The 19,539-nt window shown below is 46.0% G+C and overlaps 1 protein-coding gene across 2 annotated transcripts in view; it reads left to right on the top strand.

Moving 5' to 3' along the window:
* LOC144819699 (arylsulfatase A-like) overlaps positions 1–11,399 on the top strand; it is a 99,590-nt gene extending 88,191 nt beyond the window's left edge. For both annotated transcript variants that reach the window (XM_078677546.1, XM_078677503.1), the window contains one exon: positions 10,073–11,399. In XM_078677546.1, the coding sequence (XP_078533672.1) occupies positions 10,073–10,374 (302 nt within the window). In that variant the 3' untranslated portion in view covers positions 10,375–11,399. The remainder of the gene's footprint in view (positions 1–10,072) is intronic.
* The last annotated feature ends 8,140 nt before the right edge of the window (positions 11,400–19,539 follow it).

Raw genomic sequence — 19,539 nt, 5'->3', positions numbered from 1 at the left:
TTTATATCCCTCATTTGATTGATTGTTTATCTGAACCTTGATTGTTCGGAATTGGTTCTCTTTGGGCTATTTTCTATTTACAAATAAGCACAGAGTCGAAATACTCTGTTTAGTCTTTGTGGATAGTGAAGGATAGGTAGTGCAGACTTTTGTCCCCTTTGTAACCCGTCATGCCTATTTTTGCCCCGTTTGTTGGTAGTTGGTTCAGCCCGGACCGCTTATTAGAGGTGAACCATCCGGCTCCACTGGAAGGCACCCCTAATAAGGACATGTTTACTAAATATGGACTAGTCGCCGTGGCTTATAGTAAGCTGTCGCATAAATATACGAGAAAGGATCAGGAAAGTCAGTGGCCACTGATAGGATCCTTTGATAACGACAAAATAAATGCGCTGGAAACAGCCCTTTATAGAAATAAGACAACACCCACTATGCTTGATAGCTTCGGCATGTGGCGCAAAGAAACAGAACAGCGGAAAAAGAGAAATTAAGTCAGATTAGAAAAGGAATTACGAAAGGCAGCTCACCTAGCCGCTAACAAATTGAAAGAAGAAATAAAAGAAAGAGAAGAATCCAAGCTAAAACAAGATTCCGAATCATCGGGCCAGTGTCCCGTTAGGACACCCTCTGCGCTTTACCCTGAGCTACCTTCAAAACAGCGAACGAACGATGATTTGCTATTAGGTCCCCCGATCATCTACATGCCCCCTCCATATGCTCCTTCCCAACCCTTAGCGCAACACCCGCAACCCCCAACGACAGACGAGAATAGTGCTAGAGCTTCGGCCCTCATGGCCTCTGCGCCGACCGAACCCCTTGTACCCAGCACAGCGCAAGCAGCGACTTCAGATGATCCCGAAGCTGGGAGGAAAGACCCTGCTAGATCGAATAGATTAAGTAAGGATGAACGAGCTGGGATTGATAAGATTGTAAAGACACTGGTGGCGCGAAAGGAAAGTGAGGATTATATAACGGATATGTACAATACATATGCCAATAGCCATAAGCGACACTTTGTCGTACGCCTTTGCTATCACACCCTTAATGCCTACGAAGACCGGTACCAAGACAAAGGCCCTGAAAACCTAACGACTCTGTATAGGAAAGTTGACATTGGAGATGAAGGCGAGTGTGATGTGACGGACCTCTTCACGCGTACGCTTGAAGTTTTCCGCCACCTCACCTCACTGAAACCGAACACTACGACTCCTGTAGCGACTGAACGCCAAGTAGAAAAAATTGACACGATGATGCCCATAAAGGAGGCCGCTCCCTATTGGGTTCCCCCGAGAGGACAGGGAACACACGACGATATTAACCACCAAGATGCGAGAGGCAGGGTAGTTTACAACTGGGTTTACCAACCATGGGATCGGCAAGACATCCTGACTTTCCGAAAGTCCTTGCCTGATCTGCGAAAGAACCCCACAGCCTTCTATACAGAATTAGCCACCGCTTTGGGTTCGACGAATATGACCCTAGCGGATATCGACTTGTTTTTCGTGTTATGTCTGCCAGCTGATGTGTGGAAGCAAATCCGGAAAGTCGACCACCTTGAGCTGTTCGGACATACCTGGACACAACTCGGTGACGTAGACAAGCAGCGAGAGCCCGGACAGAAACCTTTGAAAGCCATTTTAGACCTACCCGACAAGATGGTGCAGAAATTAAAAACCCTAGTCCCAGAAAGAAAGGTGGACTGGTCGATAGTAACGGCCTGTCACCAGAAACCCCAGGAAGACGTATCAGAATACTTCTCCCGGTTCGAAACGGTGTTCTCTGATTACAGCGGTCAGGACATGACCACTGCAACCGGACATCACTTTTTTGTCCAGAACTATGTGAAAGGCCTGACAACAGAAGTTTCGCAAAAACTGCAGACTAGCGAAAGTAGTTGGGCGGCCTCCAAGCCCTCAGCTATCCTTCAGATGGCTCAATACTATGAGCGACAGAAGAACGAAAACGATCGAGCGACTGAGAAAAAGAAAAAGGACTTGAAAGAAAGAGTGATGATTGCTCAGTTGCAAGGGGTGACTATACGAAGGGAACAGTATAGGGGAAACTACCAGTCGAATGCTCCTAGACATCCACCCCCTAGAGACCGCACATCTGCACCTAACGCTCCGCGAACAGACATCGACGAAAACCAATGTGCGTTTTGCAGAGGCGATGGTCATTGGAAGTCCCAATGCCCAATTATGCAAGAAGCACTCAGAAATAGAGACACGAGAAACGTAGCGGGCGGGCCAAAGAATAGAGGACAGGGACGAGGGCACACAAACGACACCAACAATGACAGACCAAGCAGACCGAACACGTTTGACCGTCCCCGACAGAATCAGTGCCAACAGTCTGACTGCGACAATGCCCACGACTTTGCATAGGACTGCCATGGGCAAGGGAGGGATCCAGTCGAGCTCTATGTTGACCAGCAAGGTCCTTATGTCACCGCTAAGGTCCTAGGTACAAAGTCTCAATTTCTGGTAGATACTGGTGCAACACGTAGTGCGTTGTCTAAACGATTGATTCCCAGGGCACCCTTGTCTGGCTCACATGTGACATCAATAGGTTTTGATGGAACGCCCTCCACTAATCCCTTGTCCACACCGATCTCCTTTAACTTGGACAATAACACCACTGACACGACGTTTTTGCTCTCTTCCAACACCCCCGATGCCATTATGGGACTTGACTTGTTGAAACATTTTCGAGCTACTATTAGGTGTTCACAGGACGGAGTTCGAGTCATTCTGTACGACAACCCAACACTGCTCAGATCTTGTCCCACACGACACATGCTTTCCATCACTGACGCTGACTTGTCTCTACTCGACACCCTACCTCTGTACCTGTGGGCAAAGACTGACTCGGACGTAGGACGCATGATGATAGACCCTGTACACATAACTGTTCGACAGGACGCAGTGCTCCCAAAACTCCCACAGTATCGAATATCGCCCTGAGGGCGAGAAGGCATTGGTAAAAATCATCCAGTCTCTGGTAGACGCAGGAGTGGTAGAGGAAGTAGTTAGCAATGTTTGCAACAGCCCTATCCTACCCATTGTAAAGAAGCAGGGTGAGGGAGATGAAAAAGCGTACCGCTTCATCATCGACCTACGAGAAGTCAACAAAGTAGTTGTACCTCAGTACCCTGTAGTCTCAGACATCACCACCATTCTGACTCTGATTCCTTCCACTGCCACCACCTTCACGGTAATCGATCTTAAAAACGCATTCTTCTCCATCCCCATCCACCCAGACAGCCGCTACCTTTTCGGCTTCCCTTTAAAATCCCGCTCATATAGATTTTGCAGAGCACCCCAGGGCTACACTGAAAGTCCAAGCATCTACAGCCAGGCCCTCAAGAGACAGCTGGATGCAGTCCAATTGCCGGATGGAGTGGTGTTGATACAGTACGTCGATGATATCCTTTTGGCGGCCGACACCACCCCACTTGCAGTCACAGCCACCATCCAACTCCTGCACTTCCTCGCGGAAAATGGCCACAAGGTCTCCAAGAAGAAGTTGCAATTCTGCCAACCCCAAGTCACTTACCTAGGCCACCTCTTGTCCAAAGATGGGAGAAAACTCACACCCGATCGAATTCAGGCGATTCTAGAAACCCCTGTCCCTAAAACCCAGAAGCAAGCCCGCTCTCTGGTAGGCCTCACCTCCTTCTGCCGGCAATGGTTGCCAAATTTCAGCCTCATTGTGAAACCACTACTTTCCCTACTAGCTAAAGATGTTCCCTTCCCACTCCCTTGGACCCCTGAATGCCAATCCTCCTTCAAGGAACTACGAGACGCCCTTTGTTCAGCACCCGTCCTAGGAACCCCTGATTATACAAAGCCCTTCTCTCTCTACACTCACGAAAGGGAGGGATGCGCTTTGTCTGTCCTGACTCAAACCATTGGTCCCAAGCAACGCCCATGTGCCTATTTCTCTGCCACTCTTGACCCTGTAGCGAGAGCTTTGCCTGCCTGCCTTCGAGCAGTAGCCGCTGCTGCTGTCTCTATCCGACAAAGTGAGGGGATCGTACTCTCGAATTCCCTCACGGTACTAGTGCCCCATGCCGTTGACACCCTCTTAAACCAGACTAAGACACAGCACCTGACTAGCGCACGACTGACTGGGTACGAACTGACACTGCTTGCACCCCACATCACGTTGAAGAGATGCACCACGCTGAACCCAGCCACCTTGTTGCCTCTGCCTGAGAACTATACATGACTGTGTGACCCTCACGGACGAACAGACTAGGAGTAGAGTTGACCTTCGAGACACAGCTTTCCCAGATCCTGACGGAGAGCTATGGGTAAATGGCTCTTGCATCAAACTCACCGATGGCACCACCTCAGCTGCGTACGCAGTTACCACAGCCCGAACTGTAGTTGAGACCGCCCGCATCACACAGAAATCTGCACAGGCAGCAGAACTGATTGCCCTCACACGAGCGTGTATCCTAGCAGCAGGGACGACAGCAAATATTTACACCGACAGTCAGTATGCCTTCGGGGTGGTTCATCATTTTGGACTCCTGTGGAAGGAGAGGGGATTCCTGATCTCACACGGCACACCCATCCTACATGGAGATCTAGTCTCCGCTCTGACTGAAGCAGTTCTCCTTCCCAAACGACTTGCTGTGATCAAATGTCAGGCACACAAAAAGGTGATGGATATCATTGGACAGGGAAATGCACTGGCCGACGTCACCGCCCGGACGACAGCAGAGAATAGGACGACAACACGCATATATGTGACCAGGTCACAAACGGAAAAATGGAAAGACACTAGGGAGACCATTAGGGACATCCAGATGGCCAGTGCACCACACGAATTGACTGAATGGGCACGGGTGGGACTGAAGGACGATGAAGGCTGCTGGCGTACGAAAGACACTAACAAATGGTTGCTACCAAATTCATACTTGGTCCCTATACTGACCATGGCTCACTCCCCTGCACACATAGGATCTGCACCTATGACCGAACTTGTCTCCCGAGTTTGGCATAACGATAGGATTGCAGACTCAGCCAAACGATTAGTTCAGCAGTGTCTAGTCTGCCTGCAACACAACCCGGGGAAAGGAACTGTCGTACCACGGAGAGGGTTTGGGGTCCCCAACCATCCATTTGAAATCCTACAGATGGACTATATCCAGTTAGAGAGATGTCGAGGACTGAAGTATGTACTTGTTGTTGTATGCGCTTTTAGCAAATGGGTGGAAGCCTACCCGACGCGTGACAACACTGCCATTGCCACTGCAAAAGTACTATTGAAAGAGTTCTTCCCTCGCTACGGCCTTCGTCGTATTTTATGGAGTGACAATGGCCCCCATTTTGTAGCCGAGGTTATCCAGCTCATCCTGAAAGGACTGGGGGTACGACAGAAATTCCACGCAGTTTTCCACCCCCAATCTGCTGGACTGGTCGAGCGGCACAATGCCACATTGAAACTAAAACTGGCGAAAATAGTGGCTACCACAGGACTAAAATGGCCAGACGCCCTTCCCCTAGCATTGCTGTCAATACGTTCCACCCCCACCAAACACCGCTTGACCCCTTACGAGGTCGTTTTCGGCCGGCCCATGAGTATCTGGTCCGCACCCAAACCGACATCTATTCACGACGTCCCGGACGTCCTAATGTCTGACTATCTGTATAACCTGACTAAAACACTGTCTGTTATTCATCATCAGGTGCTGCAGGCCATCCCCGATGCTTCCAGGGGCCCCGGACATACCATCCAGCCTGGAGATTTCGTCCTGATCCGAAACTTTCAGCGGGAGAAGAGTCTGGAACCCCGCTGGACGGGCCCCTGGCAAGTTTTGATCACCACCCGAACAGCTCTTCGAGTGGAGGGGAAGCGAAACTGGCTGCACGCACATCACTGCAAGAAGATCTCTCCGACCCTGACTGCGACCGAAGACGTGGCCACCCAAGAAGAGCTCCTGAACAAAGACCGACCATCCCTGCGCTGCTACCCTGAAACAGAGACACTCGAATTGGCAAAATTCCCTGATCCCACTGTACCATCCAGAGAAGGGTATAACCTGCGATGAAAGGAGGAAGCTTCGGCTAAGCAGACCACTGACTAAGTTACAATTCTCAGAACGGTGGCCTAACACTACTAAGGCTGCCCGGAGAGAAGCCAAACGAAGTTTGTGGTTCTGCCCGCTACCGAGCCCCTTGAAAATGATGGAAGCGCCCGATACGAAGATGATGGAAGCAACCGGATATCCGAAGACCCACTACAGAAACCCGAAGACAAACAGGTTACACAGCTCAAAGACTATTGTCCTCTTTATCGCTCTTCTCTTTTGCCTCCTCCTCATGACTACCCTCTGGATTGTGGAAGAGAGCGCCCCCGGCTCATAAGCCATTTCTCACAACTGCACAGCCTACCACCATGAAAGAACACTACCAGGTTTCTCTTTCACCTCAACTCCGAGAAAGACGCAAGGAGTTCTGGAACAACTCCTTTGTACAGTTGCTGCACCAACACAACCTTGCAGCCAATGCCACAAACTGCTGGATTTGTGGGTTGATACCACATGCCGCTGGACATTCCATCCCTTTCATCCCTTCACCTTTTTCTATCCATGGTTCCTGCCTTGCTTGGCTGATCCTCTTGCAAGAGAGTTACAAGGACAATACCACTTCCAGCGAAACTATGTCACACTTTTATCATGGGGTCTGGCTGAACAAAACGGGAAGAGACGCTGCTCCCTTTTGCCCTCTAACATCCAACACCTCCGTTCACCTGGATATCCCTGCTAAAGAGCGAATCGAGATGCAGGTGTTCAACAATCCAGCCAGACCCACCTTCTCCTATCTCCGGAAACAAACAGCTGCCACCCTAACTGTAGCCCTATCTGTCGTCAATGTCTCGGGCCTTGTATGCATCAGAGGCCTTGGGACACAGATGGTGGGCCACAGTGCTTGCCTCATCACCAGAACTTTGGGCTCAACTGATCCACCCCCTTTCGTCACCTCCCCGAATATGTACTTCATCTGTGGTACGAAAGCCTACACCTGGCTCCCAAAGGGCTGGGGTGGTACCTGCTACATTGCCTTCATCCTTCCACCAACCTATGTGGCTCCAGCAAACCATCACCGTCAAAAGCGAGCACGAGACATTGAGCAAGTCGACTAAACCGGGGCACAATTCCTGGATGCAGTTAAAGGACTCGTCCCGCTCTGGGGACCGATGGCGAACAGCTGTGCCATCCAACACTTGACCCAGGCGATTGAAACGACAATGAACATTACAGCTGGCATCCTCGCGAACAACACGGCCGAGCTTCAGGCGGTCCGCCTGGTAGCCCTTCAGAACCGCCTCGTTCTAGACGTGGTTCTTGCAGATCGGGGAGGAGCATGCCGTATCATCGGGTCCAGCTGTTGCACCTACGTACCAGACAATTCGCCCTCAGTCTACAAAGCCATTGAACACCTCCACAGACTTTCCTCAGAGGTTCATCAGGAACAAGAAGAATGGTCACTTGGGAGTTGGTTCTGGAGTGCTATAAAGGACTGGGGGTGGAAGTTGTTTATGATCGTATTGGTACCGATTGTCGTAATATGTGGATTCTGCCTGGGTATTCAATGTTTGCCACCTCTATGCTCACTTTTGACTAATTGTATCTGCCGTAAGACTCTGGACTTTGAAACCGAACGCATGAAAGCCTTGTATGACCTTGAAATAAGAAATATAATGGGGATTGACATAAATTGACAAGCTGGCTAGATATGTTGAAAAGGGAGGACTGTTAAAATCTAGATTATGGCATAAACATTATCGGCGCCATCTTGTCCCTTTTCAGACTCGTACGTGCGCGTAAGCAGCAGCCATTTTGAATGCCATGGCCTCTCTGCCCACTGCCGATAGCCAGCGCGTCTCCCCCCCCTCATTCTCAGGCCTCGCAAGCATCCCCCACGCTCTGATAGCCCCCGATCTCTCCTGCCTGGGCCATAAGCGCACCTCCAGCGCGACCCTGCCTCAGAGCCACATCCCGTGCTGAACCCCGACACTCCTTTCATCTCATTTCCCTTTGATAACCTCTTCCTCCTCGTCCATTGTCCGAACCGTTCCCAAGCCACCACCTTGCCCTGCAGCTGCAGTTTATTACCCCTACTGTAGGAACTCACCCCACATCAAAGGAGCAGAGATTAATCAATACCTTCACACCCCTAGATCCGACCGATCGCCTACATTCCCGTTCCCAGCGGAATGTCCAGCTGCGCGATTGTGTGGGAACGGGCCTGGACCGGGGATTCCAAGGATGTCATGCTGTACTTCAAAGTAATATTACGGATGCAATGAATTCAATAAAACCATAAAACTGTGTATAAGAGGCCAGGCCTCAGAGATGTTGTTAGAGAGCACCTCGAGAAGATACCCTGTTGTCTGATTTGACGTGTTCTGCTCCGTCGGAATAAACTCCTGTTTCCTGCCTTCCAGTCTCCAGCGCCTGCCTCTTTATTTGGTAACCGTGAGTTGGGTGAGAAGCGGCTAACGCCGGGCAAACCTTGAAAAGGGGTAATCGACCTGATCTGCCTGACCCTTTTTCCACAGTCTGAGGAGGTGTGAGGGTCTACTCTCAGGGTGTCTTGATATCAATTATGATGCACACGAGAGGGCTCACAATCATGGTGCAAATCCACAGGGCTAAGACAAGTCACAAACAATATGTACACACTGTTGTAAGGCAACTCACAATCAAGGTGCACAGCTAGAGGTGTAAGATGACTCACAATCTTGCTATACACCGGTGTAAGACAACCCACAATCAAGGTGCAGGCACAGAGGTGTAGGACAATTCACTATTAATGTGCACACTCAAAGGTCTCAGACAACCCACAATCAATGTGCACACACAGAGGCGTAAGACAACTCAAAATGGAGGTGCACAGAGAGAGGTGTAAGGCAACTCACAATCAAGTTGTACACATACAAGTATAAAACAAATCACTATCAAGATGAAAAGCCAGAGGTTTAGGATACTCACAATCAAGTTGCACACACAGAGGTGTAAGACAACTCACAATCAAGTTGCACACACAGAGGTGTAGGACAACTCACAATCAAGTTGCACACACAGAGGTGTAAGACAACTCACAATCAATTTGCACACACAGAGGTGTAAGACAACTCACAATCAAGGTGTACACACACAAGTATAAAACAAATCTCTACCAAGATGAACAGCCACAGGTGGAGGCCACTCACAATCAAGGTGCACAGATAGAGGTCTAAGACAACTCATTATTAAGGTGCAGACCCAGAGGTTTCAGACAACTCACAACCAATGTGCGCGTTCAGAGTACTCAAAAGTAGTCCTCAGTATTTTTAAACAAATTCTGAAGGTGGTGCATGGTTCACACTCACTGTGAAGTATTCCACTCATTATCAATTCATGATATTGTCTGCAATGAAGAGAATGTGAAGATGTTTTTGAATGTGAGGCATGGTAGCAAACACATAGTGTGGCGTTTGCGACACTGAAGACAACTTGTGCATTTCTTTGGCTAGAAAATAACATTTTGTTTCCTGTCAGTGGTAAGCTGAACAGCAGTGAGTCTGAGTGTGGTCTCAGGAAGTTCAACAAATGACACTAAGGGTTTTTTCATTACTCAAGCTACTGACAACCTTTGCGATAAGTTCTTCTCTGATGTGATCTCACAAACAACTACTGTGACACAAACTAAAGATGCACCGGCAAAAGATAAACCTCCAAACTCTGGAAAGCCCAGGCCAAGTATCTCTTGAGGGAGAGTTGGAAACTGAATTTCCACTTACTTGGTAGTGGCCTGTCACTGAGTCTTTGGAAGGTATGGCTCCTGTTCAGTGCTCCCCCAAGGTTCCTAACACGTAAAGCAGCGCCAAAGTTTAACTTACACAGCCTGCCCGTGCACTGGTAGGGGAGATATAACCAGAGTCTGCCATGAAGTGATGCATTTGATCTGGCTGTCTTATTGCATGTGAAGATCAGTGTACACTAAAGGCCCTGTAGCTCTGAAGTAATACACTATGGTTTGTAAACCATCCTTTTATTAATCTTCTTTTGTTCCAGGGGCCATAAACAGTGAAGGACCACCAGATCAAGACTGCTATCGATCAGCTAATCTAACCTCCCACAACCCTCCGCTTCTCTATGACTTGGAATCAGACCCATCTGAAAACTACAACCTCTTAGCAGGTGAGCAGAGGGAGAAGTACGTTCACCTCCTGAAGGAGATCTGGCTGGAGAAGGCACACTTCGATGAGCAGATGGACTTTGCTGAGAGTCAGTACAACAAAGGTAGAGACCCCAGTCTGGAGCCATGCTGCAACCCCAGCTGTTCACCCAAACCAGCCTGCTGTCGGTGCCTGTGATCAACACTCCAGCCCAAGCCTTGCTGTCAAATTGGTGGTCTTCCAAAGATATTCAGATTGGTTGTGCCCAAGATCACAAAAAAGCCTTGATACTTACCTTAATATTCACTGTCCACTAAAGACTTTGGGGTGTTGGGGGTCCATGAAAAACACTCAAGAATAATTCAGTTGTCAGTGCCTGAAGCCATGGTGTAGCACTGGGACCTGACCTAAGCCATCCACTGGGCTGTGCCCATCATCCCCACCCAAGACTCTCACTATAACCCTGCTTTCTTATCCAAGACATGCCATATCTGGTGCCTGGAATTACAGTATTTTCTGGCACGCGGCAGCAACAGCAGGTGTTCACAAGCAACATCCAGTTGTTGGTGCTTGTGATCTCAACTCACACTGAAGCCTTGAAAAATCTGTCACTTCCTTGAAAGATCTCTCACATCCTGGAAGTTCTATCACTACCTTAAAATATTTACCACTTCCAGAAAGATCTATTACATCCTGAAAGATCTGTCACTTCCTTGAAAGAACTGTCACTTCTTGAAAGATGTATCACTTCCTTGAAATATCTATCACTTCCTGTAAAATCTATCACTTCTTGAAAAATCTAATTTTTCCTTGAAGAATCTCTCCCTTCCAGGAAGTTCTATCACTTCCTTGAAGGATATATATGTTCGGAAAGATCTATCACTTCTTGAAAGATCCATCACTTCTTGAAAGAATTATCACTTTTTGAAAGATCTGTCTCTTCCTTGAAAGAACTGTCACTTCTTGAAATATCTATCACTTCCTAAAGCTTTTGATTATCCTTAAATTGTTTAGGGGCTAAAACATTGCCAAAAAATGTAATATTCTGAAATTATTTCCAGTGCTGGCACCTTGGTGCTACACAATACCTGTGTGGGGGTGTTGAGAAAAGCCGGAGCTAACTATCTAGAAGGGGTTACTGGGAAATCCAGGGCAAATTAATTAACACCTTGTACAAGTTAGCATCACAGAAGCGATACAAACTGACTTAAAATTGTCAAATCGTGATTTATTTTCCAGTACAAAAGTGTTTTGTGTTGGAAAGTAGCCCTACCTAATGCAACTTGGTGCTGTACTCTGCTTTGCTTTACTAAGCATTAAGGGATGTAATTTAGCTGCTACTCTGCATTGCATTAAAATGTCCTAAATCTACACTCATTTGGTTTCATATAGCGAGAACAATAGCAGTATATATATATTTGTATTTTTGAGCACACGAAAGAGACACTTTGCCATCTCTGTTGGCACACAGACCTTCTAACCTAAAAACTGACCATAAACCACAGAAGCCCCAACATTTGCTGTGAAAAGTTCCTTTCTGTGGAACTGACAGACACCTGCTGTGGTGTGGTAGACAACTTGGGTCTGTGGCCTTCTTCAGGATGCAGACTCTGGGTGGGTGGTCCTTGGCTCTTCACGGAACTCAGAAAGGGAATTCATGTTGCTTGCACTAAGCTTGACAAAAAACTATCTTTAAGAGTATCTATTATAAAACTCAAATTGTTTTTTAAGAAGGTATAAATCTACACCCAAAAGCTTTGCAGCAATAGGGTATATTCAGTGATGAATAACATGTAGTAAATTAAATATATGTATATTAACAATGATTTATGGAGAAGTATAGATTTAAGGAAATGTTTTATTTTATGACCTGAAATGTAATTGTGCAGATCGTGCAAAGCTTTGTGGTGGGGGCACCTGGCTTTAACTTAACCTAGGCTAGCCTAGGACCACAGACCTTAGATATTGTTATATTTCTCCATACAGGAGCAGAGACTCACATTCCAGTGGATGTAGTGTGACTTGGGTCTCATGAGAATACTTAGACCCTGGGAGCCATGCTGGTCGGAGCATGCATGTCTCAAATATTGTTTCTTTTTAACAATTGACATAGACTCCTACTTTTCCGTTCTCATGAAGCGCGTGAGAATATTCCTTGGTGTATCTACCTCATCAATTATTATTATTATCATTTATTAGGCGCTATTAATCATCCCCTCAATGAGCTAACCAATCAATGAGATAATTCTACACCCTGAACTGTGAGATGATGTAGTAGGGGTGTGACACCCCCTGATACGGATTTTTGCAAGAAATCTTATAACAGATGATACCCCAGAGCAGGGGCAACGCATTTTCATTTTCACAATGCTATGCCAGCTGTACCTTGGCAATGCTTTTCAACGCATATTTTCTCTTTTTGACGAGGTATTCAACCAGCTCTTTGTTTTTTGGATTTGCTTCCTGCTTTTGATGCAGACTGGCTTCAGAGGATTCTAAATGTCTTTGGATTTCTGGCTCAATGCCACATTCGGTAGCAGTTGGACAAAGCTTTACCTATCGAACAAGAATGGACCTTGATATAATCCTGCTAAACCCTTATTATGGGGTATTTCCCAAATTGCAGCACGTATACATAGATATATACCCTTCTATCTGACACCGCAGCCCTGAAGAAGTTCCTTCATAGGAACGAAACGCGTTGGCTGAAGGCCATTTTAAAACTTTGAAACAAATAAAGAAAACTGCTGGACTCATTTGGATGACTCTGACTCCGTTCCTGGTGCACTTTCCTTTTTAACAAAAAGAATAGACTTTGATTTGAGATAGACTTTTTTGATTTAGCTAATGGATATTGCCCTATAGACTTTAACCATCCCAAATCCTGGATTAGTGAAGTATATTCTTGTTAGGTCCTGGAGAATTCTCCTCTACCTAGGGTATTAGGAATCTGTACCTCTGTATTTGTGTTTGATGTATTTCTCACAAATGCTGAAAGCTTTGATTAAAGCGATTGTATCTCTAACTGCGATATCGAAAAGAGTCTTGATATTGACAAATTTTGTATGTTAAAACAATAAAAAACTGAGTACTGTCCTGAGACTCTCAATCAATCAATCAATCAATCAAAGCATTTGTATAGCGTGCTACTCACCCGGAGGGTCTCAAGGCGCTTGGGGGAGGGGGGTCCGCTACTGTTCGAACAGCCAGGTCTTGAGTTGCTTCCTGAAGGAGAGGTGGTCTTGGGTCAGGCGGAAGTGGATGGGGAGGGAGTTCCATGTCTTGGCAGCCAGGTAGGAGAAGGATCTTCCTCCCGTTGTGGCTCTTCGGATGCGGGGAACGGTGGCGAGGGCGTGGTTGGTCGATGTCTTAGTTTATGTCCATGTCATTTTATGGAACTGTCCAAATCCCTTGTGAGTTAGAGGGAGAGGGTCCTATGTGGTGAGTGGGAGTTCTACTATCTATCATATTATAAAAAAAGTCCATTAGAGAAAGTGTGGGACAAGGCAGAGTAGGTGTGAGTAACTCTGTCCGCAGGTGGCCCAGTGCGGCCAGAGAAGTGGAGAAGCAAATGAAGCTTTATGCTTCCACACAGAAAATAAAAACTATAGAAAAGAAAATTTCTAACAACTACAAGCAGATCCAAACACTATTGTATCACTCCACACAGAATCTCTACTGTTTTTTTTTCTTTTAATTCCTTCATACTCATGCGAGATCTGTAATGTAATATAAAAGGCATTTCTAAAACACTCTGCTGCTCCGAAGGCTGTCCTGGTATTATATTCCATATAGGTACCCTGATATAGGCCCAGGTAACATCGTAACCCTTCACCTATGTGCTTCCCTACATTACAATTATAACGGTTTACAGGGACTGACCTTTACATAGATACAAGACTGCATTCAGAATGCAGGTTTTCTCTAGTTCTAAATCTCATACATTATACACAAGGTTTCTTGGAAGCACAGCAGGACTGCCATCTCATGTATAATATCTATGTATAAAGTCCATGCCTGATGTCATCCTAAGGCCGACACAGTAATACAGCGAGTTAAGACCCCTGGGTAGACCTTTGGGTATATATACATCTCATCTTGCTAAGATAAAACAGAGGAGACCGAGACTTACCGGCCATCACACTGACCAGAGACGCAGAGGGACCTGCATGCAGATGCTCCAGCTCGCAGTGGTCTAACATCCCTCATGGGGTGTCCAACTCGAGACCAGGCCAGGGTCCCACAGTCTCTCACTTCAGGTAATGGCGTTGACTTTATCCTAGTGGATTCTTAGCTTAACACCTATACACATGCTAGGTACACTTAGGCACATCTAGCTAGGGAGGCAACGCAGGAGTACACATCTTTTTTATATACTTTACTGTATTCATGATTACTACAAGGTGGTAGAACGTTCCATCCGTTTACCTTTATAATACTGTTCATTTATAATTTTTACTGTCTAACGGTTGTTGCAGCCCATCTATTTTACACCAGAATAACAACTGTTCAACAAATACTTATTGAAAACGCCCAGCCTGTATATTCTGTGTATCAGACTGAGTAAACACGAGTGACTAAGCGAAAAGTAGTATATTGTTTCCACGTCCTGAGGGATCAGGGTTGTCATGTTCGATGGTTGACAAGAATTGTTCTCTCCTTGGTAAGGGGAGATTCTAGTGGCACTGTGAGCTAGCTGATACAAGAGGCCCCCATACCAGATGGGGGGTTTCAGAGTCAGTCTGACACCAATCCTGCAGTGTATGCTGTTCGAACGTGCAGATCCTGTAAAGTTTTATAGGAACTACTCGACACGTGCTCTGGACTAAAAACACGGAATCCTCTTGACATCAGAATGAAATAGATCAGATAATCATTGTCATCCAAGATGGCTGCTTTTGCTTTTGGTGCTTGTAAACAGGGAGCTCGTCTTGGAGTTATCCATGCAGTTCAAGTTCTCTGCTCAAGCTGCCAATACCCTCTTCATTCCGTAATTCTATGAGGACCTCGTGATGGGATAACGCTTCCACTGAAATTAATTGTGGAGATCTCTGCAGGCTCAGAGTACTGCCAGTGCTATCCAGCCATACCCAAGTTTCCAGATGAGGGTATACGAATGGCTGCCACGCCTGCCACAAGGTCCTATAGAGAAGCCATTGGCAGCAGTGTGTTGACGCTTCATGTGGACTTATTTCACGTTTGCTCCTACTACATTTGGGCATTTGGAATTTCCAATTAACTGTGTTTTTTTCAGACCCTTTGATATTTTCTGTAGCAGTCTGGACTCTGACCAGCCCATTGCAATACCATTTCTTTATTACATCATGGCACCGACTTATTAATCCTTTGCGCCGTCCTTGCGTCATGAAAGGCGATGCAAGGACAACACAAAGGCTTCAGTAATAGTTACAAAGCCTCAAAACAAGCAATTTGCACTGTCTTGCATGACTTTGTAAACAAATGTAACACAACGCAGTGGCTTGCGCTACATTACATTAGATTTCTAGATGGGAGGTTTTCCCATGCATTTACGCATGAAATCGGGCGCATTCCCAGATATACTAAAGCCAGTAAACCTGAGAAAGCATGAACATTCTGCGCCTCCCCCAATGAGGCATAATGAGGAGAAATAACTTTAGCCTTGTTGCTTCCTCTTTCTATGTGTGATTCACTCCAGAGCACACAGAGAAAGAGGAGGCTGCCTTAAAGATTGTTTTTGTGCGGGAAGGTTGCACTTTGGGTGCAAGCAACGGCGCTAAACTGTACACAGTGCACCAGTGCAATCAGAGAGACAAATATTGTGCATTTCCAGTCTCTCCCTTCCACGCAACGCAACACAGTGCAGTGCAACACCTTTGTGTGCTGCCCTACATTGCATGAAAGATGAGTAAATATGCCCTCATACTCTTAAGTAATGCTAAATACAGGGTAGTGCTGTGGGACAGCCTCCTTCAGCAGTTCGTCAATCATCTTGAAGTCTCAAGCACCAACATAATGCAGGGACATATCAGCAAAAGACGGCGATAAATATCGCAAAACGCGCTTAGCACATTTATATTTATCGCCGTCTATCGCTGGAATTTATCACCTAGTTGGCGCGTTATCAACAACGTGTTACTCCAGGGCGATAATATTCTCATTAGCGATGTTTATCGCTGAGATGCCAAGCGTTGGGAATTCAGCAGCTAACATGTGCTAATGCTTGTTAGCGCCGCCTTGTTTATAGGGCGATAGGAATATCGCCGCTTTAGAACACACAGAGTGCTGCTAAAGCGGCGATAATACCCTTGTTGATATTCCCCACAGTTCTTTCTTTACTAGACATCAATGTGCACATCACTGAAACTACTTACTCTAAACCAAAGAGAAGTAGACAAAAAAGAGGTGGATGGAATGCTAGAATTGCCCTCAGCCACTGGTAGTTACTGGGGCCACATTCCACTCCATTGATTTATTGTCCACTATGCCATATCAGTTTGGACCCAGCCGTGTGCAAATCAATCTTGATCCTGCTCCGGTGGGAAGAGTCCAGCTTCAAGTGTCAAGCCAAGTCCTCCCTGAACTAGAACACAGACAAACCAGGACTGGCTTTACCCTTCTTAGGGGTCATCTGTTGGGTATAGCTTGATCCCATTGGTACAGTGAGCAAGGGACCCACATCTGGGCATATCTGCCAAACTGAGGTGGCAAGGTAAGCAAATGTTCGATGGGTTGGAGTTCTTGCTCAAGCGATTGCTAGTGGTTTAACTTATTGCAAGCATTCCTCTCATCACCTTTTGCATGTTTACACTGAAACAATCATCCTTGAGCACATGATGATGTGCTCACATTCAATCTGGCACATCTGAACTCGACCGATCACCTTGCAAAACCCTTCTCGCTACTTCCTACCACTCCAATAAACCCTTCTTCAAGGATCCTCCAGAGGCTCACTTCAAAAATGATTAATCAAACTCAGCAACTCCCACCAACCTTCAATAGATGAAAATCTACTCCTGCATGTATACAATAACACCCTGAAAAACACATATGCGTTAATGCACTACTAACAGCATAATCCGCCATAACCAACCTTTCTTCTTTATAGTACTCACAAGATCTCCCTTTGAACATGTAAGTATTCCATAAAAAGCCAAAAAAGAAACAGAAACTGACCAAAGGCCCCAACTAAAATCACTCAATCTGTGAACAGATCCCTCATCAGGGGATCCAAAATTACCTTAAAGAGGACCATCACCTCAAAGCAACAAACAGAAGTAAAACATTCTTCCAAGCAGTCAAGCAGTGCGTCCGGGCACTACTAAATTTACCAATCTCTCAGTCAGTGGACAAGTGCAATCAATCACTTCTTCAATGAGAAGATAAACAAAACATTACCTGCAACAACAACCCCAAACAGACATTCATCTTGTTATGTTATGTTAAGTTACGTTATGCTAGGTCGATTTGTATGACACAACTTATCCGTAAGCGTATCTAGGGTCAGGAGCTGGAACGTAGACCTCAACTGGACAGGAGTCAAACTCCTCTCAATCACTGACACAATCAAGTCCATCAATGCACTTTTTACCAGCAAATATGGTGAAGCCCCTCAGTTGAGATGCACTCATATCTAGTCAATGTTTCAGAATAGACCTCAGCTGCTGAAAGGCCCACACTGGACAAAGAAAGATCTCTCCAACTACCACCGGTCACCCATCTGTGCTTATGGTAAGACTAATGAAAGCCTGTATTCAACTACAGGGTATATCAGTAAGAAAAACCTTCTGGAGCACTGCCAACCCAGCTCCAGACCCTGCTGCAGCACAAAGAAGCCGCCCTCCAGGTAGGTGACAACTGCATCCTAATCAGAAGGAGGAATGATTCATGTCTCCTAACGCTCCCCAAACTTGTTGCAGGCATTGATACAGTCAACAAACTCTGGTCTGTGAGTCTCTGACACAGACCAAATTGAAATAGAGAGATGGGCAGAGACAGACATGGATAGCTGTAAATAGAGATAAAAAGCGACAGAATAAAGTATGTAAAACTTATTCTAGATTTGAAAGAAATCTGCCCTCACAATACAAATCAGTACGGTGTAGCACGGTTACAACGAATTTTTTACAACGCACTACCATTACATCGCAACTTTTACCACGCAAACCATTACAACGCAATGCGCTGGGGGGCGCTCTAGGATAGGGAATGTATTTAATATACTATCCAACACCTTCCCTGCTATCCACGGGGACTGGAGTTGGAATAGTAAATTAAATAATTCACTAACCAGCGCCTAAAAGCATTATGCGTTGTAATGGACTGCGTGGTAAAAACCGCGTTGTAAAGGCATGCGTGGTAAAAGCATGCGTTGTAGTGACACCAATCCATCAGTACTGACCCTGCTTCTCAGCGGCCAGTCTGTCCTGTACCTTGGTCATTTCAACCATTCACAGTGCGGCCCATTGCTTTTTTAGTTTGGAAATCTGGGATTCACATCGCCTCCTGAATCTCACTGACTAAGCTGCACCTATGGATCTTAGAATGGGAGAATCAAGTTAGTTAGATTGGGGAGTGTGAGCTTGAGATTTCCCAATCATCATGCTGGCATATAATGTAAAAATGTGATATACGGGCTCAAGGCGCTTGAAAGTGGCTTAAGGGGCAGTGGAAAGAGGGAGAAATGAAGATTGGAAGAGGTACTAAGTGAGTAAATCACAATATTTTGTAGACTTACCAACATTTTCAAAGACTTTCAAAGAAGAGAAAGGAAGAAAAGCGTGTGTGCGTTGTTGACTGTGTATGTAACAATTAGAAGTGACATACCATGGACACCTCGCTATACCTGACTGAAGGCACCTGTACCCAATTATTTACTAGAAGATACATTTATTAGGGGGTGAAAAACACAAACACATCCCTTCCCACACCCCTGCTACTAACATTCTTTATAATTCCAACTCTTTATTCTTGAATAAAATGCTATATTTTTCCTAGGCTGAAATATATTTTAAATGTATGAACTATGCCTAGACAAGCTAAATTATAACACATTCGAACGTCACATCAGATGTGGCGTAGGGACAATACATGTGGGAAAAAAGATTCTTGTATAGAAGTTCCATGTGATGTTGTTATGTTATGTTGATTGTATAGTGCAGTATTCACCCGAGAGGGTATCCAGGCACTTGGGCACTTGGGCAGGTGTGTAGGTTTGTGGTTTCCAAGGTGCTTATATGAAGAGCCAGATCCTCAGCTTCTTGTAGAACTCGAGAAGTGAAGAGGAGGCTCTGACCTGTTGGGGGGTGGGGGTTGTTCCATGTCTTGGGTCAATGTAGGAGAATGAGAAAGCTCCAATTTGCTTTTTCAGATGCAAGAAATGTG

Source organism: Lissotriton helveticus, chromosome 1_1 (assembly GCF_964261635.1).
Source record: "Lissotriton helveticus chromosome 1_1, aLisHel1.1, whole genome shotgun sequence".
Classification (NCBI taxonomy): Eukaryota; Metazoa; Chordata; class Amphibia; order Caudata; family Salamandridae; genus Lissotriton; species Lissotriton helveticus.
Note: the sequence above shows the minus strand (reverse complement) of the source record. Positions and strands in the feature narration are given on the sequence as shown.